The sequence below is a fragment of the Hyaena hyaena genome, unplaced genomic scaffold, assembly GCF_003009895.1.
Source record: "Hyaena hyaena isolate Hyena2069 unplaced genomic scaffold, ASM300989v1 scaffold_525, whole genome shotgun sequence".
NCBI classification, from domain to species: Eukaryota; Metazoa; Chordata; class Mammalia; order Carnivora; family Hyaenidae; genus Hyaena; species Hyaena hyaena.
Genome location: NW_024081157.1, coordinates 528,625 through 555,501, shown reverse-complemented (window position 1 = coordinate 555,501; position 26,877 = coordinate 528,625). Strand labels below are relative to the sequence as shown.

Below are 26,877 nucleotides of genomic sequence, written 5' to 3'. Positions count from 1 at the left end.
TCATTGAATAACATACTGAAAGTGAAAAACAGACTGACTTTATGGGTACAGAATGGTTGTGTATCAACTGCTTACCCTTGTGAGCACGTCGCTGATAGGTCTCTGTGGCTCACCGCCACTGCCCACTATGACAAGAGTGTTATGTTGCGAATTCAAAATTCACAGTATGGTTTCTATTGAATGGTGTCACTTTTGCACCATGGTGAAGTTGAAATATTGTAAGTCAACCATCATTAAGTCAGGGACCATCTGTAATTCTTCACCTGATGTATATATCCAAATCACAAGGGAAGTGTTTTTTCTTCAGAATACACCTGCTTGGTTCAGTAGAAACTTTTTTTTTTTTTTTTCTTAATGTTCTAGAGACGATCTTGACACACACTCCTGGTTAAGGAGAGGTGGAGGAAGAAAAAGAGAGGAAGGAAATATAAGAACACAAATGAGGCAAAATATTAACAATGGGGAACTTGGGAAAAGAGTAAATGAGAATTCTAAATGTTTTCTTACAACTCTTCTATAATCTTGAAACTTTCAAAATAAAAGATATTTTTAAGTTTATTTATTTATTTTGAGAGAAACAGAGACAGTGTAAGCAAGGGAGGTGCATCCCAAGTCCACACTGCGATGTCATAACAGAGCCCAACATGGGACTCAACTCACGAAACCGTGAGATCAAGACCTGAGCCAAAACAAAGAGCCAAACAAAGAGCCAGACACTTAACTGACTAAGCCACCCAGGTGCCTCTATTTTTTAATTACTTTTATAGTAAACTCTACATCCACCAATGTGGAACTTGAACTCATGACCCTAATATCAAGAGTCACATGTTATACCAACTGAGCCAGCCAGACACCTCTAAAAGTTATTTAAAAAAAAAAAAAAAACACATACACACAACAGAATCACACAATTCTGTTTTAAAATGCCATTACCTTGAGGTGCCTGGATGGCTCAGTTAAGCACCTGATTTCGACTCAGGTCATGATCTCAAGGTTCATGGGATTAAGCCCTGTGTTGGGTTCTGCGCTATCAGATTCTTGCTTGAGATTCTCTCTCTGCCCCTCCCTCGTGTGTGTGTGTGTGTGTGTGTGTGTGTGTGTGTGTGTGTGTGAGAGAGAGAGAGAGAGAGAGAGAGAGAGAGAGAATGTGAGAGAGAATGAGAGAGAGAATGTGAGACAGAATGTGAGAGATATTCTCTCTCAAAATAAGTACACATTAAAAATAAAATCCAGGGGCGCCTGGGTGGCTTAGTCGGTTGAGCGTCTGACTTTCGCTTAGGTCATGATCTCGCGGTTCGTGGGTTCGAGCCCCGCGTCGGGCTCTGTGCTGTCTGCCAGCTCAGAGCCTGGAGCCTGTTTCAGTCTGTGAATCCCTCTCTCTCTGACCCTCCCCTGCTCGCGCTGTCTCTCTCTCTCTCTCCTAGAAATAAATAAAACATTAAAAAAACATTAAAAAAAATAAAATAAAATAAAAAAATAAAAATAAAATCCACTATCTTTCTAAACACTGATTCTAAAAATTCTAAGATAATATGCCCATAAATTAATTCAAGTTGTCCATTACCTGGAAGTATTCATAAGAGAATAGATGTTAGATGTGTTCAGTCAGTTACTAAAACATACTAACACAAAACCGTCAGCTAATTCATGACAACCTCACCAGAAGGTATGGAAAACATTCATAAACTTTTTATGCCTCCCATCCCCTTCTTGATTTTGTTCTTACAATATTCTTAGGGTTTTTTAAGTTTTTATTTTAATTCTGCTTAGTTAACATACAGTGTTGTATTATAGTTTCATGTGTATAATACAGTAATTTATTTTTGTTTAAGGTTTTATTTCTGAGAGAGAGACAGCATGAGCAGGGGAGGGTCAGAGAGAGAGTGTGACACAGAATCTGAAACAGTCCCCAGGCTCTGAGCTAGCTGTCAGCACAGAGCCCAATGCGGGGCTCGAACCCACAAACTGTGAGATCATGACCTAAGCCGAAATCGGATGCTTAACAGACTGTGCCACCCAGGCACCCCTCTAATACAGTAATTTAAAAGTTCGATACACCACCTGGCGCTCATCACCCAATATTCTTAGTTCTTAAAATATTCATAGCTCTTAAAATAAATCAGGAAAAGTTCCACTGGACACTTTTAGAAATAAACTTAAAGTTCCATTTTCTAAAACTTAATGCTCTAAGCTTTAAACTTCTAATTTTTTAAAACTGTTTTATTTATTTCAGAGAGAGAAACAGACAGACAGACAGAGTGAGCAGGGGAGGGTTAGAGAGAGAGGGAGACACAGAATCTGAAACAGGCTCCAGGCTCTGAGCTGGCTGTCACAGACCCCGACGCAGGACTCGAATCCACAAACCGCGAGATCATGACCTGAGCTGAAGTCGGACGCTTAACCGACTGAGTCACCCAAGCGCCCCTAAACTGGAATTCTAACCCAAATCTGACTCATTCCAAAACCGTGTCCTTCTCCATCACAGTGCGTTCTGGAGTCCCATCTCTGCCATTTTCAGTTCTCCATTCGGAGTAACGTAGTTCCATACAGAACAAAACCTTAGGAGACAGCCCGATACCAAGATCCAGTTTCACAAAAACAGAACCTTAGAGAGAAGTTTCTCAGTCACAAATTAAGACATTTTTTCCCTTTCCTACAGACCCCAAACTTACTTTTAGTTTCACCTGTTCAATCTACTATCCATTTTAAACACACCTTAAACCAAAACACTTCTGTGTCTACCGGCTTTATACAAGCACAGTGACTCCAGGTATAAATTTACCCAATCCACGGTTATGTGGAAGAGGGATGGTCCCATTCCACCCCCAGCTTCGATGATTCACTAGGCAGATTCAGAGGACTCGCTACATAGTCATATTCATTATTAAAGCAAAATGATACAAAGCAAAAGCAGCTAAAGAAAAGGCAGATGGGGTAAAGTCTGGAGGAAATCAGACACAAGCTTCCGAAAGTCTTATCCCAAGGTAGTCACACAAGACACATTAACTCCTCAAGCAATGAATTAAAACAACATGTGTAAAATGTTGTGTACAAGCTAAGCTCATTCGAGAGTTGGCAAGGTTCTTCTTGGGGGCTGGTCAGGTAGGCACCCTTTGCCTACCATGTACCAAAATTCCAGATGCCTAGATGGAAAGCAGGTGTTTGACATAAACCACGTTATGCAATCAGTTTAGGCACAGTGAGCCACTGTTCTGGGAATGGTGGGAACCCTCCTAAAATCCAACTTCCCAAACATCAGCCGAGAGTTAACCTTGTAAGCAGGCAGTTTTCTAAGGGTAGCAGTCTCAAGTCCGCTAGGTAACTCTCTATTGCACAACTGAGATGCTCCCTTTAGAGACAGAACAATTTGGGGTTTGTTTTGCTCTTGGCAATCTGTATTTGCTATACAAATAGGGTCCCCATTTCTCATCATTTTAACCAAGATTTCCTTTTCTGAGACACTATGTTTTTTTCTAACTTATCAGCTACTTATGCCCAAGTTTTAAAAGCCACACACTATGGTATGCTTAAATTCCGTATCTATCCTTAAGGAGAATACCTGTGGAGGGTGGGGGGGGTGAATCCTTTTAAGCACACTGGGATATACATCATTTGGTGCAATTTAATACATATTATTGATCATCTATACTGTAACAAATCAATAACTGTTAATACCTTTAAAAACTTTTTAAGTAGACCTTAGTCCCTTAAGATTTCTACATATTACCAGTTAATATGCACATTTACAAATTAGCTGTTAACATTGTGGGAGTGATATTCTCTTATAAATCACCACCTAAAAACTAGACAGTAAACCCACTCTTCCTTCTTCTTAAAAGAAATTAAACAACTCATGACATTTAAAAGGAATGGAATATAACCTTGCTGTCCTCCTCCACATTTCATTTTCAAAAGAGTTAATGTCTCAGACTAAGTATGTTCGGTTCAAAGGGTCATGTAAAAAATTATAATCACAGGAACATTCTACTCTGGCTTTAAAAAAGGAAAGGATTTTAAATATATGTAGACAAATCTGTACTTATTTGGTAATGTCAGCAAACTGAACAATGCTAGACTATAAGTGAATTAGTGATTGATCTGTACCCTGCAATAATTGCTGAAATGTCTCCTGGTTTCCCTACAATCTCTTCCATTAATATACGTCCTGTCCTTAAATAAAAATATGAGCTCAGCAGAATAAGGGATACAGAAGTCTCCAAGGAACTTAACTGAGGAAATAGGAACAACAATAAAAATTGTAAGACAAAAGTGTGGATGTTAAATAGTGTGAGAAGTAAATACAAAAGTACTAAAGAGGCCCCCCAAAAACCCTTTCTCCTTTAAGATTTATAAGTTTCAAAATATATACTGTTGACCCTTAAGCCAGATGGCCCTGAACTGGATAGATCCACTTATATGTGGATTCTTTTCAATAAATACAGCACAGTACTATAAATATATGGTCCTTATTATTTTAATTTTTTTAGTATAGTTGGAACACAATGTTAGTCTCAGGTGCACAACACAGTGATTTTACAAGTCTATACATTATGCTGTGCTCACAAAGTAGCTACTACTTGTCACCATGTAACGCTATTACAATATCATTGACTATATTCTCTATGCTATGTCTTTTATTCCAGTAATTATTCATTCCATAGCTGGGAGCAGTACTTTCCGCTCCCCTTCACCCATTGTGACCATCCGCCCATCTCCCCTCTGCTCTGGCAACCATCAGATTGTTCTCTGTATTTATAAGTCTGATTCTCCTTCTTGTTTGTTCATTTCTTTTGGTTTTTAGATTCCACATTGAGTGAAATATGACTTATCTTTCTCAGTCTGACTTATTTCACTTAGTATAACACCCTCTAGGTCCATCAATGTTATCTCAAATCAGTAAGGCTTCTGATCAACAGTAAGCTATTAGTAATTAAGTTTTGGGGAAGTCAAAGTTACACATGGATTTTCAACTGCAGGACAATTAGTACCCCTAACCCCCACATTGTTCAAAGGTCAAGTATAAAGTGAAAAAAGTAACAAAAATTGCATGTATGCTTTGTATACATTTTGGTTAAGAATACAAATTATATGGGGAACCTGGGTGGCTCAGTTAAGCGTCTGACTTCAGCTTGGGTCATGATCTCATGGTTCGTGAGTTCAAGCCCTGTATCAGGCTCTGTGCTGACTGCCTGGAGCCTGCTTCTGATTCTGTCTCCCTATCTCTCTCTGCCCCTCCCCTGCTCATTCTCTCATTCTCTCTCTCTCTCAAGAATAAGTAAACATTAAGAAAATTTTAAGAATACAAATTATATGCATAAAAGAGGGTTTAAAAGGATACATACCAAAACTTTAATGACTGTTATCTCTAAACAGGAAGATGGCTTTTGGGGTTTGTTTTGTTTTTACTTTTTTATGTTTTTTTTTTTCCCTGTAATGAAATACATGCTTTTGTAACAACAAAAAATTATTTTTCCTTCCCCTTTAAAGAAATAAAGGAATGAGTAGTAAATAAATGGCTTTTTTTCTAGTTTAAAAGATGAAAGAAGGAATTTATATTTAATAAACATGCTATATTTGGACAAATAATAAGATACAAACATATTACACTTGATCAGTCTTCTGGTGGCTTTGTAAGCTGTTCCATAAAACTCAGTCAAAAATAAATAAAGCTAAATACTCCGATCTTCAAGTGAGAAACCAGTTTTCTCCCACTATTATCCTATTAGTAGAGACTGCACACTCTCTGAGGTCCTCAAGGTAAGTTTCTTAGATCATTCTTCACTTCGGTTATTTTTCCAAAAATCATACTCTTCAAAGTAAACAGCTTTTTTTCAATGTTCATTGCAAATAACAAAAAAATATACTTACACTGTTTTTAGAAAGCTATACACAGAAACCCATGCATTAAAAGAAGCATCTTGGTTGGAATGAGCAGTGGTTGTTGTATGGGAACCAATTTGACAATAAATTATATTAAAAAAAATACTAAAAAAAAAGAAAAGAAAAGAAAGAAAGAAAGAAAAAGCAGCAACAGCAGCATCTTGGTATACTAGAAAGCACAGTGGGTTAGAGTCTTATGTTACATTCCAGCTCTGGTCACACTACTTATTATACATGATTTACTTATTATGAATAGGAAACAAGAGGATCCTTTTATGGTAGGTTGTGTTAACATCTCTCTTTACAAAATACATGCTCATTGTGAAAAAGGAATTTAAATAATGTAGACAGTAGGTGGAGTTAAAAGTAGAAGTTCCCTTTACATTTTCACTCCTACCAACCACCAAGGAGCCTGAGAAAATACTAATAGAATGCTTTTTTCATAGTCCAGTTAATTGACCTGTTTCACTCACAGCTGTCTGGACTAAGATGAATCTCCTCTGAATCTAACAGACTCTGAACATCACTCAGAGATTCTAGAATTTGAACTCAACACAGTTACTATATAGGAATTTGGGCTAAGGGCGGGCACGGGGGTATTAGTGTATTTCACAGAGTTAAAAAAATATATATACACGTATATCAAACCATAGAGCAAATTATGGTAGTCATTACTGCTCTCCATCAAGTATTTCTAGCTGCCTTTCTAGGCGCATGGCAAAACTGCACTGTTCCCATCCCCTTAACATGACTTAAGGCCATACAAGTTGCTTTGGCTAATAAAACACAAGCGTAAGTGATGTAGGTCTCTTCTAACTTTTAAAGTTTCCACTAGTACTTGATTTCTCATTCCTTTCCCCCTGAAATGGCATCTGCCAGCATTCCAGAATGATAGTGGAAGCCTATCAGTCTGGGTTCATGATGACAAAAGATGGGCATAGCCCCTCTCACACCTCCTGCCAAGCCCATCCAACACACACAAATGATCCACTCTGAGCATGTAGTGTGAGTGACAGACCTTTAATATGTTATTCCACTGACATGAGGAGGGGGCTATTGTTACCAACCCATTGTTACCAACCCATAACCTAGTCTGACTGTAAAGCTAATGTGAAAAAACAGGCAAGCAAGAATACCCAGGAATATTCTGAAAATAAAGAACAATGAAGAACTAGCCCTACTGGATAGGCGCAACAATAAACCAATACAACAACTATAACGCTAATTACATGTCAAACACTGTTCTAAGCACTTTATATAAATAAACACTCTTAATCTTCATAAACTTATTTGATAGGTATTATCATCATCTCCAATTTACAGATAAGGACACTAAATTACAGAGATTTTAAGTAACTTGGCAAAGGTCATACAGCTGAGGAAGTGGTAAAGACAAGATTTCAAAGCAAGGCAGTTTAGCACAAGTCCATATTCTTAACCACCATGTTATCCTGCACATTATAAAAAGTACCGAAATTAAAACAATGTGATAGAGGGACATACTTAGGCAAATCAGCAGAACAGAAAATTCAGAAATAGAATCAAACATACACAGGATTTTAGCATACAAAAAGGTGCATAAAAGATAGTTTATGCAATAAATATTTTGAAATCCCCATATCCTTTGTCAGCGAGTCCAATTCAAGCCATTTATCCTATACTAATGTTTAAAATGAAACATATAAGGTTTTTCACTATTTGAAAACAACCTAATTATAGAATTCATTCCTACAATGAAATGCTATGCGCTTAAAAAAAAAAAAGCAAATTCTTTATTTACTAACATGAGAAATTTCCAAGATACATTAAGTGAAAAAGGAAAGGTGCAAAACAGTGCATTTAATATGCTTCGACAGGTCTTATAAAAAAAAAAAAAAAAAGGACTGGGGAGACATACAGGCTTGTGTGTGTGGGTGGGTGGGTGAGTGGGTGTGCGTATACTTGGAAGTATACGCAAGAAACTGGTGAAATGACTGCCAAAATCTGGGTGGTTATGGGAAAGGAAGTGGCAGAAACACTTCTGTACCATATGAATTTTAAACGATGTAAAGGTATTGACCATTCAATAAACAGACAAATGATTTAAATTTTAAAAGACAAAGACTGAGTCATTTAGCAGCAGGGATATATGCCAGAAGAATATATTGAGACTTTTCACAATAAAGAGAAGCTGAACAGCCATTACACTCCATATACAAGCTAAACCTGAGAACGCCAGCTGGAAGAAAGGAAACCCGAACAGATGTACACAGCAAAAAAAAGATGCCCAAACCGTGCAGCTTCTGAAGGAGAAAGATGAAGCAGGCAGTCTTAATTTCTAATTGCTTACCAGCTCCAGTTTCCATAAGGCCCAGCTGTACTATGAATCCTGTCCATGGAGTGTCATGGTCGCCAGCGTGCACACACACCATTCCCTTCCACCACCTTATGGAGTTAGCGCCATCGGTTCACCATTCCTGTTTTCTTATGGCACCTTTGGCTAGCTTTTCTATCTATATTATATAAAAAAAGTACTTTAGGGTGATTTCCAAGTGCCCTTTGTGAAAGAGGAAAGATTATGATTTACCTAAGTGCTAGAAATATCCAATCAGAAAAAAAAATGCTCAATTAGAGTGTAATAATTGAATCAAAACAGACTAAAACTACACATTATGCTTATCTATATATCCAGAAGCACTGAAATCTGGTAATTAAAGCCAGGCACAGAACAAGCCTAAATACAATGTGTTTAAACACTAAATATATTTAGAATGTTTGAAACTCAAATCTATTAACAAATAAAAATTATCCATTTTTAAGTTGCTTTTCTATCACTTTGTTGCTTTTCAATCACTCTTTGAGCACTTTTATCATCCACTATGCACTCTCTGGAAATTTTACATGTAATCATTTTCACAACAACTCTGTAAGGTATGTACTGTTATTAGCATGACTATCTCACAGATGAAGAAACACACACAAAAGAAGTAACTTGCCCAGAAATACTTAATTTCTAAGGTCTCTTACAGTTCTAAATTTTTCATATCTATGTCAAGATACCAAAATCACAAATTTAATCTAGGCTCTAAACCCACATAGTTTAACACCAGAATCCTATGCTATTAACTGCATACTTATAAATGGTTGCAGCTCTGACAGATGTTTAAAAATGAAAGCACTCAACTAGAAAACCCAAATGCATCAAGCATTCCAAGTGTATGTTGGTGGAAATGCAAACTGGTGTAGCCGTTCTGGAAAACAATGTGGAGGTTCCTCAAAAAATTTAAAATAGAACTCCCCTATGACCCAGCAATAGCACTGCTAGGAATTTAGCCAAGGGATACAGGAGTGCTGATGCATAGGGGCACATGTACCCCAATGTTCATAATAGCACTTTCAACAATAGCCAAATCAGAAAAGAGCCTAAATATCCATCAACGGACGAATGGGTCAAGAAGATGTGGTTTATATATACAAGGGAATACTACATGACAATGAGAAAGAATGACATCTGGCCATCTGCAGCAACGTGGATGGAACTGGAGGGAATTAAGCTAAGTGAAATAAGTCAGAGAAAGACAGATACCATGTTTTCACTTATATGTGGATCTTGAGAAACTTAACAGAAGACCATGGGGGAGGCAAAGGGGGAAAAAGTTAGAAAGGGAGGGAGGCAAACCATAAGAGACCCTCTAATGAGAACTGACGGTTGATGGGGGTGGGGGAGAGGGGATAGTGAGTGATGGGCATTGAGGAGGGCACATGTTGGGATGAGCACTGGGTGTTATATGGAAACCAATTTGATAGTAAATTATATTCAAAAAAAACCGAACGCCAAGTGTAAAAAAAAAGCTGTTTAAATCAAGATCAGAGAGCAAGAGATCAGAGTATATGTATATATAGATATGCTATATACAAGTATATGTATCTATATATATCAGTAATCTCATAAAGTATATATTAAACTTTATTCATTTTAAGTAATCTCTACACCCAATGTGGGGCTTGAATTCATTACCCTGAGACCAAGAGTCACCTGCTCTTCCAACTGATACAAATTTTTTATTTTTTTTAAGCATAAATTTCCCCAAAAAGGGACTTTCACTGAGGGCACCAGTTTATTTCACACTCAAAAGACCAACTGTAACCAAATGAAGTGAACACAACCTCAAGATTTTATTGTCTTCATAATGTAACAAAATATGAAGCTCAGAACTGAATCACTTGGCCCTTTCTTTTCTTATCTCCTCCCAGTTCAAAATGTTTGCATCTCTTAATAGCCAGCATTCTCTCAGATCTGCAGTTGGGCTCAACATATTCAAGCCTCAGCACAATCTTCTTTGTAGTTTTAGCCTTTTTCCAAAAAATTGGCTTAGTCTGCCCACCATAGCCACTCTTCCTGTCATAACGCCGCTTTCCCTGAGTATAAAGACAATCTTTGCCTTTCTTGTACTGTGTCACTTTGTGGGGTTGGTGCTTGCCACACTTCTTGCAGAAAGTCCAGCAGGTTTTAGGAATGTTCACCATGACTGCGAGAAGGCTATTGGCACGGAAAGGACTAAATATAAATTTTTTAAGGAAATATTTTCCTGCTAATAGTAATTATCTAGCTTCCTTTTGTTAATATTTCTTTCAAATTCAATTCTAAAAAATACCTGAGAAATAAAAACAGTACATAAAGGTTAGTCTCAAAATGAACAAAATGGTAATATTAATCTTTATTAAAGTGAATTATACATATTATATTTTTTTTCCTTTTATTACATTATCATGAGGGCTTTAGGAAAACAGTGGAACACGAGTACAGGATATCTCCTGAGAGGTGCAACAGAGAATTGGGAAAACCACAAAACTTAACCCAAGCTCAGCTTCCTACGAGTTCTGTGAACTTAAAGGTGACTTAATCTCTTTAACTCAACTAATTATCATCTTCATCATAGCTAAAACTATTAAGTATGTATAGCTCTCAGGGTTTTTTTCTTCATGCATTATATACTTATTCTTTGTTTTTCAATTCCAGTATACATAATTACAGCTAACATACAGTGTTGGTTATATTAGCTTCAGATGTACACTATAGTGATTCCACAATTCTAAACATTACTCAGGGCCCATCACGTAAGTGTACTCTTTAATCCCATCACTCATTTCACCATCCCCCCCTCCGGTAACCATCCCCCCCCCACCCCCCGTAACAATCAGTTTGTTGTCTATAGTTAAAGAGTCTGTTTCTTAATTTGTCTTTTTTCTCCCCTCAGTTCATTTGTTGTTTTTTAAAGTCCACTTATATGTGAAATCATATGTTATTCATCTTTCTCTGACTTATTTCACTTAGCATAATACTCCCTAGCTCTATCCATGTGGTTGCAAATGGCAAGACTTCATTCTTTTTTATGGCTGAATAATATTCCATTCTGTGTGTGTGTGTGTGTGTGTGTGTGTGTGTGCGCGCGTGCGTAAACGCACCCCAAACCTTCTTTATCCATTCATCTATCAATGGACACTTGGGTGGCTTCCATAATTTGGCTAGTGTAAATAATGCTTCAATAAGTATAGGGATGTATGCATTCCTTTGAATTAGTGTTTTTGTATTCTTTGGGTAAATACCCAGCAGTGCAATTACTGGATCATTGGGTAGTTCTGTTTTTACCTTTCAGAGGAACTTCCATACGGTTTTCCACAGTAGCTGCACCAGTTTGTATTCCCACCAATAGTGCAGGAGGATTTTTTTCTCCAAATCTGCACCAACACTTGTTTCTTGTGTTTTTGATTTTAGCCATTCTGACAGGTGTGAGGTGATACCACATTGTGGTCTTGATTTGCATTTCCCTGGTGATAAGTGATGCTGAGCATCTTTTCACGTGTCTGTCCTCTTTAGAGAAATTTCTGTTCATGTCTTCTGCCCATTTTTAACTGGCTTATTTATTTTTTCTCAGGGTTGTTTTAAGGACTGAGTGAGATAAGAGAATCAAGTACCTGGCACACAAGCACCCAATTGTCTCCCAATGCTATTATGCTGCTATTAAAGCAAAATGGTTAAGAGCATAATTTTTAGGTTAGACATGCCATTTATTTTGAGACCTATTTTCATCATTTACTGGATTAAGATTAAATGAGATTCTTGCAGCAGAGTTTGGCATACAAGTGCTAAATATTGGGGCACCTGGGTGGCTCAGTCGGTTAAGCGTCTGACTTCGGCTCAGGTCATGATCTCACGGTTCGTGGGTTCGAGTCCCACGTCGGGCTCTGTACTGACAGCTGGCTCAGAGCCTGGAGCCTGTCTTCAGATTCTGTGTCTCCCTCTCTCTCTCTGACCCTCCCCTGCTCATGCTGTCTCTATCTCTCTCTAAAAATAAATCTAAAAGAAAAAACAAAAATCAATGCTAAATATTATACAAATAATAATACCAAAAGCAAAAGATAAGTGCCAACAAAAAATAACTAGAAACTAAACCTAGAAAAATAAGTTAGACTTAAATCTTTCTGTGCTCTACTGCTAAGCTATCTGTCCACAATCAATTTGCTTCATCTCTCAAAGCACAGTTTACCCATCTGTAAATCAAGTGTATTAGAATACAGGATTTTTTAAATTTTTTTAAATGTTTTATTTATTTCTGAGTGAGAGAGAGACAGTGTGAGCAGGGGAGGGTCAGAGAGAGAGGGAGACACAGAATCGAAAGCAGGCTCCAGGCTCTGAACTGGCAGTCAGCACAGAGCCCGACGCGGGGCTCAAACCCACGAACTGTGAGATTGTGACCTGAGCCGAAGTCGGACGCTCAACCGAATGAGCCACTCAGGCGCCCCTGGAATACAGGATTTCTAAGGTCTCTTCCAGTTCTAAATGTTCATACCTAGGACTGTCTGGCTACCAAAATCATAAATTTTATCATAGAACAACCAATACTCTCATACATATACACACACTCTCAGAGAAAAGAAAAAATCAGCAGGAGATTGAGAAATTGAGAGTCAGAGAAATAGCCAAAAATGGCAAGCTCTACAACTCCAGTTGAAGATTTACTTTTTCATTTATTTTCCAAGAGACAGGGAGAGAAAGAGAAAGATCATGAGCAAGGCAGGGGCACAAAGAGAGCGGCAGAGACAGAATCCGAAACAGGCTCTGCATTGTCAGCACAGAGACTGTCTCAAGGGTGGAACTCACAAACTGTGAAATCATGACCTGAGCCAAAACCAAGAGTCAGACACTTAACCCACTGAGCCATCCAGGTGTTCCCCAGTTGAAGATTTTAATAAGAAACATGTTAATGCTAAATACTTTTAAAATATTTTAAAAAGGAATGCCTAACAATAATGGAAAACAGCACTAAATTTATAGTTGCTACAAAAAAAAAAACTGAAAGTATTTATCAGGCGTCTTGAGTACCTATCCAGCTCACAATGCCTCTCCTGAAACGTCCTCACACAATGGTATGCCCACAATAGCCAAACACATTCTAGGTCAGTGGTTCTCAACCAGGGGTAATTCTACCCCCAAGAGGATACTGGCAATATCTATAGACATTTTTTGGTCTTCAAAATTAGAAGGGGAGTGCTCCTGACATTTAGTTAGCAGGAGCCAGAGATGCTGTTAAACATTCTACAAAGCATAAGCCAGCCCCACAACAAAAAACAGCCAGCCTGAAATGTCAGTATTATGGAGTCTGAGAACTCCTGTTAGAGGCGATCTGAGCACCAATCACAATGACTGACCTGAGAATTTGGAACTGACACTAAAAAATGAAAGTTCACTATAAACCATCCTCTTGATCAGAAAAGACATTAAAAAATAATGGCAAGTGTGATATGAAATGAATGTCTAAGAGAGAAAGAATCAAGTGAGCAAGTAGCCAAAGCAAAAGACAAAAAATAAATATTTCCTGAGTTTCTAGCAACCTTCCATGTCCTTTGTCTAGGCCAGCCTAGCTGCATTCCTGTCCTTGAGCCTCCACTATCCCCATATAAATTTTCTATAGATTACATAATCTGGAGGCTCTAATTACTTTTAACCCAGAGTCCTACTCACACGTATCACTCACAGAAAACTACTAATGTAAATGACTCAACTACACGACAGTATGTAATAGTTCAACACTATTAAACCAGAAATAAATCAGTAAATAAGTAAATTAGAAATTCAGTGAAATGCTATAATAATAAAAACCAATACAGAAAAAAGATTAATGAATACTAATATATAAATATTAGGACCTCAGAGGAAACAGAGAAGACATATAATGTGAAAACCAGAAAAACAGTCAAAACTTCCTAAACCAACAAGAAAACCAAAATCCAAAGATATAAAATTCAGAAATTATGTAAAAATTCAGAAATAACGCTTTAAGACAGACTTCTCAAAGATCTGCCTATCAAGCTCTTTAGCTTTAAGAGGAACAATTTTATACAACCCAAAGGCACAAAAAATTCTATTAAAAAATGGGCAGGGGACACCTGCGTGGCTGGGACAGTTAAGCATCTGACTCCTGATTAGATGGGTCATGATCTCATGGTTGTGGAGTTGAGTCCCATGTTGGGCTCTGCACTGACAGCATGAAGCCTGCTTGGGATTCTGTCTCTCCCTTTCTCTGTAACCCACACTCAAAATAAACTCTGGGGCACCTGGGTGGCTCAGTCGGTTAAGCATCCGACTTCAGCTCAGGTCATGATCTCACAGTCCATGAGTTTGAGCCCCAGGTCGGGCCCTGTGCTGATAGCTCAGAGCCTGGAGCCTGCTTCAGATTCTGTGTCTCCCTCTCTCTCTCCTGCCCCTCCCCTGCTCATTCTTTCCCTCTGTCTCTCTCTCAAAAATAAATATACATTAAACTTTAAATAAATAAACTTTAAGGGGTGCCTGTGCTTCAGGCTCTGCACAACAGCGCAGAGCCTGCTTGGGATTCTCTCTCTCCCTCTCCCCTTCTCTCTCTCTGCCCTTCCCCTGCTCACACGGTCTCTAAATAATAAACAAAACAAACTTTAAAAAAAATTTTAAAGAGAATTAAAATGTTGGTAGAAAGATACTAATGCAGAAATTATAACTGCCTACCTAGAAGAGAATTACAGGATAGATTACTGGGGTGCCTGGGTGGCTAAGTCGGTTGAGCATCTAACTCTTAATTTTGGCTCAAGTCATAATCCCAGGGTGGTGAGAACTAGCCCCATGTTGGGTTCCACACTGTGTGTGGAGCCTGCTTAAGACATTCATTCTCATTCTCTCTCTCTCTCTCCCTCTCTCTCCCCCCACAGACCCCCAGTCCACCTCCCATGCTCTCTAAAACAAGACTTAAAAAAGGAAAAGTTATTAAATGTACTATAAGTATAGTAAGGCAACCAGACCCAAGATAAACATACAAAAATCACTAGTCTTCCTAGTGACTAGTAATAAACAATTTAAAAATGTGATGCAGAAAAATTACACTTACAACAAAAATTATAAAATGCCCACAAATAAGCCTAACAAGGAATGTCCAAAAACAGTAAGAAAATAAAAAAATTTTTAAAGACTTTTTTACTTAAAGGCAAAGGGACACCATGTTCTTGGAATTAAGTATGTAACAATGTCAGTTTGCCTGCAAATACAATCCTTATCAAAATCCCACTGAGATCTCTAAATCTTAGCAATCCAATCCTAATGATCTTTGAAGGACATATAATATGCAATAACATCCAAATAGGTTGTGAAAAAGAAGACAATAATGCGGAGCTGCCCAGATAAACATATATACTTTAAGTTTAAAATCAAATTATAATTAAAATAATATATAAAATAAGGGGCAGGAAGATGAATGGAACCATGGAGAGAATTTTTCAAAGATCTGTGTACATTTGTGAATTTAAAATATGAGAAATATGGCTCTTCAAATAAGTGGGTATAGATGAACTATTCACTTTTTAGTATGAGCACAATGAAAAAATATTAAGTTGGTTCCAATCAACCATCAATGAATGAATGGATATTTCAAGTTGGTAATAGAAGGGAAAAAAATTACCAAAAAAAAAAAAAGGGAATTTTTAATAATCTTGTCAACAAATATTCTCCAATTAACAAAAATGGTTAATATCCAAATGAAATGCTTAATAGATGTATCTAAAGCATGGAACACTACAGAGCTGTTGAAAAGAATGAGGAAGTGGTGCCTGGGTGGTTCAGTAGGTTAAGTGCCCAACTCTTGATTTCAGCTCAGGCCATGATCTCAAAGTTCATGAGTTCGAGCTCCACATCAGATTCTGTGCCAACAGCACGGAGCCTGCTTGGGATTCTCTATCCCTCTCTCTCTGCCCCTCCTCTGCTCACTCTCTAAAAATAAATAAACTTTAAAAATTTTTTTCAAAAAGCATTTACAAAACAGGAAAGCATGAAAAAAATCTACATATTTGGTATAGAAGAGTCTTCCAGATACACTAAATACAAAAAACAAATTTGGGAGAAAAATATTCACCCAGTATAATGCTATTATGAAATGGCAAGTGAACGATTAATACATATACCCATATATATGTAAATATATAGAAAGTTCTGGGAAAATACACATCAAACCATACACATTAGTGACATCCAACAAGGGGATATAGGATCATGGGCAGGAATATCAAAGGGGACTTTTATGTCTTGTCTATGTGCTTCTATACTGATTTGATTTTGGGTTTTTTTTTTTTAATTTTTTTAATGTTTTTTATTTATTTCTAGGAGAGAGAGAGAGAGAGAGAGCGCGTGAGCAGGAGAGGGTCAGAGAGAGGGAGTCACAGACTGAAACAGGCTCCAGGCTCTGAGCTGGCAGTCAGCACAGAGCCCGACGCGGGGCTCGAACCCACGAACCGCAAGATCATGACCTAAGCAAAAGTCGGAAGCTTAACCGACTAAGCCACCCAGGCGGCCCTTGGGGTTTTTTTTTTTTTTTTTTTTTAATGGAGCTATCTCTTCATAAATTTTTATTAAAAAAATACAAATTTCAAAATTAATAAAAGAAAGCTACTGTAACAAAAGCCTTCATGTATCCTTTCTTTCCTGTAAGAAACAGATGGGTGATACTAACTGTGCCTGTTAGTATTGCTAGTTTTAGCAAAATGTTTCCTTAGTAATTATCTAGAACCACAAAATGCTAAGTAGCAATCTTTAGTCCTAACTCAATATTGTTATTTTAATTTGCTGGAATTAGCAAGGGGAGAGGAACATGTTAACAAATTGTATGCATACATACTGTATAATATATTAAGCCACAGATTATTTTCTTTGACCTTGACCACCTCAAGCGAAAGGTTTCTAAACCCTCCCTCTCTTTGGAAAGCAAAGCAGGGAATATAAATCGCCTGGGTCTGCTGAGCTTTGTGTTCTGCTGGATCAAAAACCAATCCTGGCAGAGTTCACTGTGGAGAAGCCAATAGTCCCCCCACCACAGACTCAGCACAATGACAACATGAAGCAAAGGGGTGGAGGAGCGCTTAATATAGATTCCTCGGTTTTTAGCAACCAATATTAAAGTTGGCATAGTATTACATTTAATGTATATCAACCTATGTATGTGAATGGAAATTCAAGCACAAACAATACTGAGAAATTGTTCTTATTAGTGTAATAACCATGAACTGAATAAAGAAACACAGAAACTACTCTGGAGGATTAAACTATTTTCTTAATTCTGCCATAATACCTACAAAGGTTAAAAAAAAAAAAAGGTATCCTTATAAATTGCATATTCCAACTATAAACTAAATATACGACTTTAGGGGTGCCTGAGTGGCTCAGTCGGTTGAGCATCCAACTTAGGCTCAGGCCATGGTCTCGTAGTCCAGGAGTTTGAGCCCTGCGTCAGGCTCTGTGCTGACAAGTTCGGAGCTGGAGCTGCTTCAGATTCTGCATCTCCCTCTCTCTTTGCCCCTTCCCTGCTCATGCTCCATCTCTCTCTCTCTCAAAAATAAACAAACATTAAAAAATTTTTTTTAAATATATGACTTTAAATGGCTAGAGAGAGTCCAATACCAGAACACTGGAGTACTTCATTTATAACAGTAACATTCTGTAAGATAATACACCCCTAAAATTATTTGTTCAGACTCAAACACCCTAGCATATTAGCTCTTACATATGGATATTCCATATATCTAGGGATATGTGGATACAGAGAAAAAATAGTTACCTATATAATATTATCAGTAAAATCATTACTAATTAGACATACTGTCATTTAAAATGTTTTTTTCATTGACAATGACTACTATAAAAGAATGCAGAATAAGTAAAGAAAAATTGTTCCACAATTACTTAAGAACATCTACTATGTGGCAGGTACTGTGTGTACAGTATACAAAGAATTAATTCTCACAACCTAGTATCTTAGAACTTAAGAGTCATTTACACAAATATTTATGCAACTGGTACACAATATTGTCAGACAGTAGTTTTTTAAAGAACTTCTACTAGTATGGTTTAATAAATCCACTATAAATATTAGAGGTTATATATGACTAATATTTTATACTCTTTTCCACATTCATAAAGAAACATGGCTTAGTGCATTTTTCCTCTAATATGCTATCACTGATACCTGTTAAATCTTCTTAAGTTCTAAAAAGCCAGGAGAAGAGAGCTGTAATCTATCAGAGGGGGAAAGTGTAAAATTATACAAATATATATGACATGTATTTATTAATTTTTATATTTTATATAATTTAATATTAATAACACTAAGTCTAGAAGTTAGGACCATAGTTTAACATTACCATGAGATTCTAAAGAGCATGAGTGCCTACTGCTCCCTTTGTTAGACCACAATATCCAAGTCTCAATCCATAGCCAGAGTATACAGAGCTAACTCTGGCCTACCATTCTGAAAACCTTGTCACTGGTCTCAAGAGAGACAGATTTAAAAAGCCTAAAAATCTCTGCATGCATACACACACACACACACACACACACACAATTTCTTTGGTCTCTAATCTTTTTCAATTGGGCAAGTGGGGTTTTATGGGTTTAAATGAAAAAACAGATATTAAGTACTTAGAACCTGCCTGGCACACCACACTCAACAGGTGGCAGTCTCTTTACCACTTCTTCCAGTGAGGCCTGCCCTAAATCTGTCAGCAGAACCCTGTGCCCTACCTCTCTGTTCCCTCATACTGAAGGTTCTTTCAAATGTGCATCTCTTAACAGACCTCTAACCTATGAGCTCTCAGATTTAAAGAAGTTGAGGCCAAAGCAGAAAGACCTCTCTTCCTGTCACCAAAAGACGGCAAAAGACAATGGACACTTGCATGTGGACACTCGACTTGGAACAAATGGACTTTTGAAACAGTTTTAAGTAAAACAGAGTCAATACACGATGTTTTCTGACTCAACCGACAATCCTTGAATAACTTTGATCCATTACTATTCTTAATCTCACATGACCCAGTGTTCTCACAGTTCTTTAAGTGTGGCCCTCAACCAGCGACATCAGCAACACCTAGAAATTTGTCAGAAATGCAAATTCTTAAACCCCACCTCAGACCTGAATCAGAACCACTGGGGATGGGACCCAGCAACCTGTGTCTTAACAAACTCCACAAACTAAAGTTTGCGAACACCTGTTCTATATAATTTGGTGGAGAATCTACAATGCAACTCCAAATTTACCTATTCCAGAAGAAATCTGTTAATAAGGTTTACATTCTTAACTATTTTGAAACTTCATGTATAGTATATGACAAAAAGCCAATCTGACTCACAGAATCAATATAAAAGTCCTACTGAAACATGCTTTTAATAAGAAACTTTATAACCAGAGGTAAAAATAATACAGGGAGGCACAAAAAAGTCTCAAAGGATATCAGGTGAAGGAGATTACATTATGATAAGTCATTAAATATTAACCAGCAAACAAATGTGCCAGCTTAGGAGATGTCTACCTAAACATTACATTTGCATTGGCCAGAGTCTCTGGTTCAATTTCTCTGAAGAAAAAACATCCCTATGAAAATAGTGAGTGAAAAAGAACCATGGACTGTGCCTCCTCGGATGGAGAACAAGCCCCTAAGACAAATCATTCTAAGAGGATAACATTTAAAACACTAATTCAAAAATATATGTGCACCCCGATGTTTATTGCAGCACTACTTATAATAGCCAAGAAACAGAAGCAACTTAAGTGTCCATCAATAGATGAACAGATAAATATGTGAGGGCTGTATATACATCTATACACATATATACATTACACACATACACACGCAACAGATTCACCCATATAAAAAAGATGAGATCTTGTCATTTGTGACAACATGGACAGACCTAGTGGGTATTACATTAAATGAAAGAAGTCAAAGAAAAACAAATACCATATGATTTCACTTATATGTGGAATCTAAAAAACCAATGAACAAACAAAAAGTAGAATCACAAGTATGAACAGAGAACTGATGGTTGCCAGATAGAGGGAATCAGGGGGAGGGACATCCTGGTGAAGGACGGTGGGAGATCCAGGCTTCCAGTTATGGTGTAAGTCACAGGAATAAACACCATAGCATAGGGAATATATTCGCTGGTATTCTAATAGTACTGTATGGTGACAGATGGTAGCTTCACTTGTGGTGAGCATAGCATAATGTTTGAAATTGTTGAATCACTATGTTGTACACCTGAAAATTAGTTTTCAAAATTAGCAAAGTTGTGTGTGAACTATATTCAAATGAGAGGGGGTGGAAGGGAAGAGAATAACATTTACTTTCAGAGAAATGAAGGCCTAATGTGATTTCCGGTTCCCAAAATTTCTCTATCTTTCTGATGCTTTTTTAAAGTTCTTTAATAATCAAGAGTCACCTGAGAGAGAAAAAATAAAAAAGAACTTACACTGAGAAAACAGAGACTTAAAATGTAAATGGTAAGACAATTCTACACTTTACTCAAGATGACAAGATGACAAGAGCAGTGTTTTCCATAGTTTACAAAACATTTTCACCTACAACTCATATATTCTCCACAACCATCCGGAGGTAAATAACAACACCATTACTTACTGAGTACTTAGCACATAATTTTATAAGATTAGGAGCCGTAAACACTTCACTAACAATGTCAGACATAAGAGAAGACTTGAATCCAACTCAAATTCTAAAACCCACGTTCTCTAAGTCTGTACACTAGAACGAAGATTTGGAGGCAAAGGCTTGAGTTTCAGTCCCATAACTTCACAGCTACGTGACCTTAGGAAGTCATTTAATTCTTGTATCCCATCATCTGTAAAATGGGAAGATCAATACCTGCTCCCACCTATTTCAGAGTAGCTGTAAAGATCAAATGAGATAAAGATGTCTTCATAAAGTCTAAAACTACGCAAAGATCATTATCATCATTCCCGATTAGATAAAGAATGAACAGAAGGGGAAAAAAAACATTGAAAGGAGGCTGGAGGGGACAAGTTGTTTGGCTTTTGCTTTCCTTTTAAGCATGCTGAAGACGTTTAAGAAAGAACTTCAGACTGGGGTGCCTGGTAGCTGGCTCACTCAGTTAAGTGTCTGACTTAGGCTCAGTCATGATCTCGCAGTTTTTGAGTTAGAGCTGTGCTGACAGCTCAGAGCCTGGAGCCTGCTTCAGATTCTGTGTGTGTGTCTCTCTACACCAGCTCTGCTTGTGTCCTCTCTCTTTCAAAAATAAACTTAAAATAAGAAGAAACTTCAGACTTCATAATTTATCTGGGACCTTACTGTCAATTGGGCTGTGAGAACAAAATCTGTACCACAACTTGTTTTGTCACTTTGTTATAAGCACAGTCACAGTTATGGATCTGTAACTTCTGTAGATTTGGAGGTTAATAAAAATTTAACAGTTTATTTCTTTTGAAAAGTTTAGTTCCCTTAAGAATCAGTGACCATAGTGGGCACCTGGCTGGCTCGGTCAGAAGAGCATGTAACTTTTTGTTTGTTTGTTTGTTTTTTAATTTATTTACTTATTTTGAGAGAGTACAAGTCAGGGTGAGGCAGAAAAAGAATCCCCAAGTGGAGAGCCCAAGACTAGGTTCAATCTCAGGAACCGTGAAATCATGACCAGAGCGAAAATCAAGTGTCCGATGCTTAACCAACAGCCAACCAGGCACCTAGAGCATGTAACTCTTTTTATCTGAGGGTCATGACTTTGAACCCCAAGAAGGGTATAGAGCTTACTTTAAAAAAGAAAAAAAAGCACCAGTGCCCCCCACCACATACACACACATACACACACACACACACACACACACACTCACAAGAAATCAATGACTAGGCCACCGTAATTACAATTCCTTTGCAACAGCTTTCCTATTCTTTCTACAGTATCATTTTCAACCTGGGGTGCCTACATCTTTCATTCTGCAAAGATTAAAACATAAAGTACAGATCCAAAATAAATAAACAATTCACTTAAAATAATGTTTGATTTAAGAAAAAAATTGTATTATTCAAAACTTCACAATTTACAGATAATTTTTAATAGTATTTTCAGCAAACGAGAAAAGTAAAGCTGAAGTGAAATCACTAAACTGTTGCAAAGTGTGTCAAATATTAAAAAGATAAGTATCCAACTCCACATTACTAGTCACAAAACATCAGCTCACCAAAAAGGTCCAAGAGCAGAGTTCAGAAAAGTCATATATCACTCACCCTTTTCACATCAAAAATGGCCCTATTATTTTTATTCCTTCTCAATTATTTTCATAAAAATCACTTTTGGCAAGGTAAATTATTGTAACAACTTACGCATACATTAACATATGAAAAAACAATAAAAATACCATTTTCATTTTAAACGAAAAAATATCATTTCTTTCCAAAAAAGAAAAATCATGGGCTCTGATAAGCCATTTCTATAATGTCTGTATATTTTTACTGATTAACTACAAACAATATTTGATCTACCTTTAAACCAACATGTAAACTCAATAGCCTGCCAGACCTAAACTTCATATATGAAATTATGTGCTAATATCTCAATGCTGAAACTCAAGATAGCTATTTGTACACTAGTTTCAGGATCCAAATTTTTTGTGTAAATGTCAAATGATAGATTGAGGAGCTTTTGAATCTGATTCACTTATTCATTCAGTTCAGAATGTGTCATGTGTTTCTGAGCAGTTCTCAACTAAGAGCAATTCTGCCCTGCCCCAGGGGGCATTTAGGAATGTCTGGAAACATTTCTGGTTGTCCCAACTGGGGGTCAAGGTTGCTACTGGTATCTAGTGAGTAGTGGCCAGGATGCTGTCAAATGTCTTAACAAAGCACATGAGAGCCCCCCAGGACAAAGAACCATCTATCCCAAAATGTAGACACTGCCAAGGCTGAGAAACTCTGATCTACAGAAAAGTTTATAAACACTGATCTGTCTAGAAACAGTACTCACTTCACCCTTGTTTCCTATATTATTTGCTAATGACATTCTTTTCCTACTAGATTTTGGCAACAAACCTATCCAATTCCCATCCTTTCAATTAGCTTCTAACTTCCAAACTTGTCAATTATCATCATCTCAGCCAATTTCAAAACCTTATAGTCTATGACTCACCCCTATTTTTACAATAACAGCAGTAATGGCAGCAGCTAACACATATGTAGTTCTTACCACGTATCATGCAGTACTTATATTAACCAATTTAATCTAGATACTATTATTATTAGGTGCTCTTATCCCCATTTTACAAATGGAGAATCCAAGGCACAAAAACATTAAATAGCCTCCCCAGGGTCACACATAAGCAGCAGCTGAGCCAGATTTCAAATCCAGGCAGAATGGTACCAGAGTTCATGCCCTTTATAAACATTCCAAAGTGGGGGCGCCTGGGTGGCTTAGTCGGTTAAGCGTCCGACTTTTGCTTAGGTCATGATCTCGCGGATCGTGGGTTCAAGTCCCGCGTCGGGCTCTGTGCTGACTGCCAGCTCAGAGCCTGGAGGCTGTTTCTGAGTCTGTGTCTCCCTCTCTCTCTGACCCTCCCCTGCTCATGCTGTCTCTCTCTCTCCTAGAAATAAATAAAAATATTTAAAAATAAATAAATAAATAAATATTCCAAAGTGATCTTTCATCCTCCATATTGAATCATGAAATCCTTTAAGTTCTACAAGGACAGGGACTCTTGTTATGCTCACAGAAACATCCCCAGAACCCAGTCACATAATAGGTACTCAAAAAACGTTTGTTTATTGAATGAATATCCCTCAAACTTACACCCTCACCCCATTTCCACTGCCTCCACTTAAGGCCAGTCATTCAACATTTCACATTCGGGCTTGTTGATACATTCTATGAATTAGCCAATCAGGTAAACTGGTATCAACTCCTCTGCCACATTTTCCATTACCCAGGCCCAATCAAACCTACTCAAAGCTTTCTTCACATTGCTTCAATGAGAATCATAAAATCTTAAAAGAGTCAGAAGATAGCTTAGCAATCATCCAGTCCAACATTTTGCAGATAAAGAAACCCAAAGAGGGTAAGTGACTAAGTCACACAGCCAGGTGGAGCCAGGACCAGAACCTGATTCTTGCAATTTTTGCTACAAGAGTCACTCCTGGAGGACTTGCTTCACTCCAAATGGATGTCTGCTCACTATCCCATCAACAAATCATGTTAATTCCCATTGTTCATGCTCAAGTCTTTTCTCCTCCCAGCTTGTCCTCTTTTTCTTGATCCACAGATGCAAGTCCTATCCATCCTTCAAAATCTCTTTCCGTTCCACTCTTCATGACATTCCTCCTTCTCTGAAAAGTCTGTCCTCAGTAAGGTGCTGGAGGAAGAGAATCACTGCTGCCTACTGGGCCAGGTTTAATGTGAGTAGTAATGCCTACTAACACTTCCCACAAAGCGAGGCTGCTTGGATGATCTTCCCTGAAAACTATTCATTTTTTCCTCCTGTTTCAGAAAGTGATTTGAATAAAGACTAACTCATATACAGCGCCTTCATAAAAATGTTCATATACCTGGAAGAGAAGCTGACTCACCTTTTTAATAGTAGATATGTAACATCTGAATGGCCCCAAATCATTTCTATCTCCTCCGCTGAGAAACAACTCAGCGTACTCAGAAAGTCCAAGCCCCGAGCTCTGTGATACAGCTCAGCTAGCAGCCACAGCTCCCCGGGTTCATCCCTTCTTTGCATATTGCTATGCATGCGATCATTATTTCCTCCAAAACTCCATTTCTAACCAACAGTCACATTTCTTTTTCTTCCTCCTCTTCCCTCTTTTACCCTTTATTCTTTTCTATATGCTTCCTTAGTGAAACTCCAACCTCTCATCCAACCTCAACTATGCATTCCTTGTCACATCTATCCAGTTCACATCTATCTCTTCAGTCTAAGGCCTTGTGGTAGCTCATGGTAACCCCACGAAGCTCAATTTTGCTTTCCCCCCTTCGCTACTCTTCCTTCCTCTAGAAAAGTGGTCTCAAACTGGTGTGGGTGCAGCTCAGAGGAAGTGCAAAAGGATCCACTGGGCTGCAGGGGAAAAAAAATATTATAATTCTCATTATACTTGCTTTTTCACCTCATCCTTTCTTAAATTCTATTTCTGCGTGCATTTGTGAGTTACGTAACACACTGGTACAGCAGAACAAGTCCGTATAGAATTAATAGATACATAAGTTCCTGGAGGATATGCTCTTTTACTGACGTGAGGGTATGATCAAAAGTTGGGAGACAACCATTCTAAAAATACCTGGATAAAGAGGCCAAAGTAATAGGTTCTAGACTAGGCACGGGATATATGTATGCATGTACATATGAACAAAGAAGAAAATTCTTGTTCCCATCCAAAGTCCTAACCATGACCACCAACCTCTAATCCCTGCCAGCTTTTCAGAAATGTATCCTACTCAAGAGAGCAGAAAGAACATAGGACGGTCTAGCAAAGCCCTTCGTTTCCAGTTTGCGGCGGGGGGTGGGGAGGGTGGGGAAGGTGGGGAATTCAAAAGTCCTGAGATACTACCCTTATCTTTGCCACGGTAGAGTATTTCAGGTCACTGCTCACTATTCTGACACTGCTCTTGGTGTGACTTACACGTACATATACTTTATACGCCACTGTCTCCTGAGATTCAGTTCCTATTTCCAAATCCCTTGAGGCACAACCCGTTCCCTTCGCTAACGACCGATTTACACTAACACCTACTGGGTTGAGCTCACACCTCCCAGCATCGTTCCCTCCCCTGGGGACACTATCCACCGTCTTCACCGAGCCACACAGTGTCCCAAGATAGAGGACAGTCCATCCACGGTCCCTAAGACCACTTCTCTTTCCTTCTCCGCCCCCAGGAGCTGCCAGCCAGGCTGGAGACGGCGGGGGGGAGGGGTGTGACTCGCCTCCCGTGACTGGCCCAGATGGCAGCGGATTCCGCCCCCACTCTCGGGCACCCGGCCACCCCTCGACCCCCTAGAGCTGCCTGTCTGCCTCCCACCCCGCCCCAACCCCACCCCCGGGCTCCCCAACGCCGGCTCCCAGACACACTCACCATGCTGGGTGAAGATATTGAAGCCGGCCTCTGTGGTGCGCCCCGCCAGGTCCCGCCTGCGGCCGGAGGGCCTGGCTGCACTGCTGCCCCGGATCCCGCGAGGTTGCGGCTGCTGGAGCCCCGGAGCCTCCCCGACGCGGCCCACCTGCTGCCCCATCCCTGCGCTCGCGTACTCCCGCGCCCCCGCCGACCCCAGGTCACATTCCTCCTCGGCTCCGGCCTCAGGCTCCCGGCGCTGCTCCGGCCTCTCCGGGTCCCAGTCCAGGCCCCGGCCCCGAGCTGTCGGGCCGCCGGCGGCTCCGCACGCGGACTCCTCACAGCAGCCGCTGCGCTGCCTCTCGGCGACTCACAGACTCTCCTTCTCCCTCCTCCTCCCGCGGCTCCGCGCCCCCAACGCCGCCGCTGCCGCCGCCGCCATCTTTAAACCACCGAGCACTGGGAGAGCGTGGGACAGAGCGTCTCCCGCCCCCCACCCGACCAGTCACCTCCGCTACTCGGAGGGAGGGCTTCCCGGCGGCCCCGCCCCGGCCCCGCCCCCGCCCCCGCCGCCCCCGCCTCCTCGCGGGGTGGGTCGCCCCAGAGCC

The 26,877-nt window shown here is 39.0% G+C and overlaps 2 protein-coding genes across 5 annotated transcripts in view; both read right to left on the bottom strand.

Annotated features, from left to right (window-relative positions):
* The window catches only part of ABL2 (ABL proto-oncogene 2, non-receptor tyrosine kinase), a 103,981-nt gene extending 77,318 nt beyond the window's left edge, over positions 1 to 26,663 (bottom strand). For all 4 annotated transcript variants that reach the window (XM_039255377.1, XM_039255380.1, XM_039255379.1 and 1 more), the window contains exon 1: positions 26,294 to 26,663. In XM_039255377.1, coding sequence (XP_039111308.1) covers positions 26,294 to 26,450 — 157 coding nt within the window. In that variant the 5' untranslated portion in view covers positions 26,451 to 26,663. The remainder of the gene's footprint in view (positions 1 to 26,293) is intronic.
* LOC120247463 (60S ribosomal protein L36a-like) lies at positions 10,069 to 10,386 on the bottom strand. Its single transcript, XM_039255385.1, has one exon. It carries the CDS (start codon positions 10,384 to 10,386, stop codon positions 10,069 to 10,071), a length of 318 nt encoding a protein of 105 aa, XP_039111316.1.
* Positions 26,664 to 26,877: the final 214 nt, after the last annotated feature.